This window comes from Sphaeramia orbicularis, chromosome 15 (assembly GCF_902148855.1).
Source record: "Sphaeramia orbicularis chromosome 15, fSphaOr1.1, whole genome shotgun sequence".
Classification (NCBI taxonomy): Eukaryota; Metazoa; Chordata; class Actinopteri; order Kurtiformes; family Apogonidae; genus Sphaeramia; species Sphaeramia orbicularis.
In genome coordinates this window covers 29,639,077-29,644,840 of record NC_043971.1, presented here as the reverse complement: position 1 = coordinate 29,644,840, position 5,764 = coordinate 29,639,077, and the positions used below count along the sequence as shown (strand labels likewise).

At 36.9% G+C, this 5,764-nt stretch overlaps 1 protein-coding gene across 2 annotated transcripts; it reads right to left on the bottom strand.

The window, feature by feature from the left end:
* Positions 1–2,128: 2,128 nt before the first annotated feature.
* sf3b5 (splicing factor 3b, subunit 5) lies at positions 2,129–3,594 on the bottom strand. 2 transcript variants are annotated; one of them, XM_030156421.1, is made up of 2 exons: positions 3,484–3,594; positions 2,129–2,874 (listed from the first exon to the last, which is right to left on the bottom strand). In XM_030156421.1, the coding sequence occupies exon 2, from the start codon at positions 2,852–2,854 to the stop codon at positions 2,594–2,596; it is 261 nt and encodes an 86-aa protein (XP_030012281.1). In that variant the 5' UTR covers positions 2,855–2,874; positions 3,484–3,594; the 3' UTR covers positions 2,129–2,593. The 2 variants fall into 2 exon arrangements, with proteins under 2 accessions (XP_030012281.1, XP_030012282.1); XM_030156422.1 differs by having other exon boundaries at positions 2,129–2,880; positions 3,484–3,583.
* Between the last annotated feature and the right edge of the window lie 2,170 nt (positions 3,595–5,764).

Below are 5,764 nucleotides of genomic sequence, written 5' to 3'. Positions count from 1 at the left end.
CAGGGAGGGCGGGGCTTATTGTTAATCGCTGGGCCATTCCATCCTTGGCTCTTTCTTACTGTTGTTGGTATGTGCTTGTTGTTGTTTACCATGGTGGTATGTGTCACTTCCACTATCATTATTGGTATGTAATTATTACTGAAATATATTGTGTTATAAGTTATGCAGGCTATCAGTTAGATAGTTACTATGTGTAATATACATCAGTTTTCTTAATCTGTTTACAGTCTGTTCTTTACATTATTAGGACTCTAAACAGATGTAACTATATCGTTAAGGAAGCAAAAGTAATGTGTTGTGTTGTATAAATGTGAGATGGGGGTGGGATTTAAAAAGCTTTATTCATCCAACTCCTTTTTGAGCAGTACATATTGAATTTGTGTTATTACTTTTGTTATTTGCTCTTAGTTCTTTGTACACATAAAAATTTGTTTTTTTCTTCTGCTCGAAACTAATAAATGAATGAAAATGAATGAATAAAATACAGAACATTGGTGCTGTGTTATGGTACCTCTTGAGACAATCATTCATTAAGAGTAAAACACATCCTGTCATTAATTCTCAGAATTTCACATTTTGATTCAAGGCTGTATCTTGGAAACTACAGCCAACCATTAATTTTTGACTTTTCTTTTTTGGTGACTCAAACTCAAAAGTTTCACTACTTTTATTCTGGAGGCCTTACTAGGCATTAATATGGTGGAACAAGAAGAGTGAGCTGTTAGCCTTGACAGAGGTCTGTCCTCTCAGAGTGCCCATTCTAGTCATTGCTATATCTTCTTTTGTTTCTATTATATGTGCACATTGTATTCAAATGATAAAAACGAAAAAATATCAATAATGGTTCATGATGATGATAAAGATGTTTCTTGTAAACTGGATCTGGGATAGTAAAGCTGAAACTGAAGCACAGAATTGGTGGCATCTCCTGTTTCATGGATTATATATAATATACTAGAGATGAACAATTAGTGGGATTCCAACCACCGTGTGAATCTATGCCACTGTATACTCCCAAAGGACTGATATTTTGAATGCAGTGACAGAGCAGACAAACTATGTACCAGATGAATGTTACTACATGTGTTTAATGTTTTGTATTTAACAAGTTTAGGTTTGTATAAATATGAGTTGGGGAAAAAGCAGGTAAAACTGACTCAATGATAGCAATATCTTTTTCATCAAATCATGCAGAACTACTATACACTATACAGATATCATTAAGGTAAGGTAGAGGAAGGTACATTTTAGTTAACTCTAACCTCAACATGATTGTGAAAGTTGCCACAAAGATGTGGAGTATGGTAATAAGCAGCTGAATGTCCAGGTGTGAACATGTGGCAGGAGTACTGCAGGGACATCCACACACTAATGCAGAACCATGAGGCTCTGTGTGATCTAGTTAGAGTTTTAAGACCTGAGTAAAGTCCACTTGGAGAAAAAAACAAAAGAAATATCGGTTGAAGTGTACAGTATAATCAAAATATTAAAAATAAAAAACATTGCAGCAAACCTGCTACACGAGGGGACTGTGGTTAAGGATAGAGCAATATAACAGCTTCATTTTTTTTGACACATCAGGAAATAATAGGGTTGACAGACTCCAACTCATGATCAAGTAAGGTAACACCTCTGATTAGAGGTGGTAACATCACCTTTTTGAAAAAAAGTTGCTTTGAAACAATTGGCTCTGTGCACAGCCCCACTATTTCCTGAATTTAAAGTAGCTCCTTTATTTCCAGTCTTTCATTATTGGACACACTGATTAATCCAGGTGTGCCTGACCACAGCAGTCACAACAAGAAGTAGCAGGCACACCTGGATTAATCAGTGTGTCCAATAATGAAAGACTGGAAATAAAGGAGCTACTTTAAATTCAGGAAATAGTGGGGCTGTGCATAGAGCCGTTGACTTTGCCTCACTATCGAGGTTGGAAGGTTCAAGATCTTCAGACAGGAAGTGGGGTGTTGGGCTGTTTTCACCAATAAAAATGAGATTTTTTTATATATTTTCTCTATTCTTATATGCATTATCGCCAGTATCAGTAATAAGATTATTCCATTTACAGCTAAAAAAAAACAGGTTTTTAGAGTTTACTATCACTTCAAATGCAAGAAAGCATGGGACGATGTGGAAAAAGGCATTTAATGAACTCAAAAAGGAAAACTTAATGACACAAATCCATTAGAGGATACAAGTATATGACAGAATTAATTTAATTTTGCAATTTCTACTGTTACATTAACAAAGAGTGATTGTTGAGATCTCTTAATTGTTTAATTTTCCTGTCTTTGCTTAGTAGCAAGACTCCCTAATGATGACTTCAAGAGCTGCAGAGACATTGCCGGCAGAAGTAATTATTTTAGATGGATAAAATACTAACAATAGTCCAGGTCCAGATGTATACACAATGTCTGATCCTAGGTCTGCAGTAGTCCTCAGTTTGCTGTCAGAAATGTTCAGTTATGAAAAAGGAGAAAAGTAAATAAAGAAAATGTTAAAAAAAAAAAAAAAATGCTGGTACAAATCAGTGTGTCCCAAACTATCAAAATCCTACAAAACGAGGGAGATCCAGAGGCCACTCCTGCGTGAACTAGGCATCATCAGGTTTGTCTGCTGGTGGTCCACATGGCTGAAGCATCTTCTCCATTAAGTTGAAGCGAACGCGTGCTTTGCTCTCATTCTCAGCAATGGAGAAGTAATTGAGCAGGTCAAAATGTCCCATGTAGGAACAGTAAGAGTCTCTGTGCTGGTTAACCAGCCATTCCCACTTGCTGGTGTCTGCGTGTCCTGTGCCAATGTATTTCGACTGGAGATGCTCCAGCTGACTGTGGATGTTGTATCGATCAGTCATTCTTGCTGAGGTGAGAGTGTCTGAGCACAGGGAGAGAGAGGAAGGGAGAGAAGGTGAGCAGAAAATTAATACACTTTATGCAGAGGCAGAACTAGTATGTAGAGAGAATTAACCTGAGCAACGTTTAAGCCATGTAAATCAGTAAACTAATTATGCACATAAACAACACTATAATAAGATAAAAACACATTTACAAGTATTTTATTGATTCCCCTCAAAATGTTTCAAACACTACATTTGACTTTGGAACCATTTTTTTAAAAAAATATAAATTAATGCTAGCTTTTATGGCTAGTTATGGGTTATCTACCAAGGTGAGGTTAATTCTACAATACAATTTCATATGTTCTACAGTATGTCCTCCCTCAACTAGGCAATATATTGACATAATAATATTTTAGTTCTTTCTGGATTCAACTACTTAACTAATGCCGGACTTTTAACCAAAGACACTGAGACTAAAAACCGAGAAGGCGTCATTGCTTTTACAAAGCAACGTTAGCATGCTAATGTTTTCATGCTAACACGTCAAGTGAAGAACGCAACGTTAGGAAAACCTTATGACATTTAACACGCGACATTTATATCTACAACGAGTCGAACATCTTTAAAATGATACAGAAACTTACTCAACTAGACGAAAAGAGGTGATGCGTAGAATTAGCAGCAATAATTCACAGGTCGCTCCGCTCGCACGTCGGTTTGTTGTACCACTTCCGGTAGCGTCACCTCGTAAGATGAACCGGACGGAAACAAAAGATGCCCGTTTTGGTTCCCTCTGTACCCTCACATCTCACGTATGTTTTTATCATTAGTAAATAAAGTGTGATCATGGATTTGTTTAAACATTTAACGTTATGTAGCTTATACACTTATTTGCAAAAAGAATAAATGAGGTACAATACTAATTAAAAAGACAACTTAGATCTTAGTGGCACTTAATCATATTGCCTCTTTTCCTGCTGTCTGGTTTGCACAGGTATAGAAGGAAAAAATAACACACTACGAAATGTACAGTGATGCAGCGTACACTGAACAAAATAATATAATAGCACTTTTTTTACTCAAGTTTTGATGGGCTGAAATCAATAATCTAGAACTTTTTCAGTTAACACAATGGATGTTTTACTCTGAAAAACACAAATGATAATATCTGCTACAGAGCGTGTTTACATCACTGAGATATTCTTTGCACCTCACAGGGGTGGTGCACCAGGATGAAACCAATTAGCCAGTGTCACTATTGTGCAGGTGTGAATTCTGTTGGTCATAGTAAAGGATACTCTAGAACTGTGCAGTTTTAAAAGCAGACATTTATCAGACACTGAACAATGGATGCCACAAATGTATGGGGCGGGGTCTGCCCCACAGTGCAACATATGTCTGACACAGAATTCCTAAAGCTGTCTACTGTGGCCTTTGGGATGTTGGGCTGGAGCAGATGTGCTTCCCTGAGATGACACTTAATGCAAAGATTCTTTGAATGCTAACCGGTTTTTTCATCAGCTGTCCAAGTGGCTGGTCTCAGATGATCTTGTTAGTGAAGATGCTTGATATGGAGGTGGTGGGCTGCCATGGTTACACATGGTCTGCAGTTGAGAGGCCAGTTGACTGTAGTAACAGATGGACATTCATTTCATGGGCTACAACTCTATGCAATGTTCCCCCTGTTAGCATTGCCAGTTCCATGGTCCCTCAAAACTCTGGACATCTATGGTGTGCTGTGTGATAAAACTGGTTGTTTTTAGAGTGTACTTGTATTGTGTCCAATCTATGGCACACCTGTGTAAATAGTAGTACTGTCTATCAGCATCCTGATATGACTCAGCAATGGAGATGTGTTCAATAACACAGATTTGAACAAACCTTTGAACAAAAACTGAGGGGTATAGCTTTATTGCGTTCATAGAAAAAGATTACAACCTTGATTTCAGCCCATGAAAAAATTAAAAACTAGAGCAAAAACAAAAGTGTTGAGGTTCTATTTTTGATCAGTGTAACATCCACAGTTCAGAGATCAGATATATTTGCTAGTGATGTTTGAACTTTTGCTTGCACCCACATATATTTGTCCACTTAAATGCAAGCAGCAGTCTGCAACACTGCCTGGTCCACTGGACACTTAATATTACAACAATATATCAGCACATGCTTTTAGTCAATGTGGTAATGTGGAGGGGATGGAGGTACAACTGTTACATAAATTTTTAATTCTCTTTATTTGAAGGTAAATTTCACGAGGTGCTGCAGTGGCAGAGGCCTATGTGTTGTATATATTTTTATAGCCTAACTTTATTTAACACCACATCCATGAGGGTGATATTTTGCAAAAGAACAATTACTAGCTCTCTGCCACAGTTTGTTAAATTTTAGTTTCAGGGTTTTTTTTTTTTTTTTTTTTTGTCAGCCTGTTTGCTTCACCAGCCACTATTACACAAATGTTTTTCAGCCCAAACAGAGCTTGTTGTACAGTGCATTGTTTGCAGAGTTTGTGCATCTGAAAATTTTGCAAATGCTATTTTTCCAACAGACAATGAAAACAGAGCTTTAGAGAAATGAAGCAGTAATCCTTGTGTTTGTTACTTGAGGTTAGGTTAAGGAAGACATTTAGAATCCTTAAACTCTTCGATCACTCATCTTGAAAGTCTGAGTTAATAATTAAATTGGATGGTATTGACCTATTCTTATTTTATTAAGTCTTTGCAAAAATAAAAAAAATAATGACAATTTGATCAGTGTCCTGGAAAAGCAGAGCAGGCATGGCATTCATAAGAGTTGTATGGCTTTCATAAACATTAATATTGTTTACTTTTCACTTCCTTTTAACAGGGACAGGAAATCATGAGAACAACAAATTCATGCATTTTAAACACAGGACTAGAGATCAGGGGGACTCAATCTCGCTGGGAC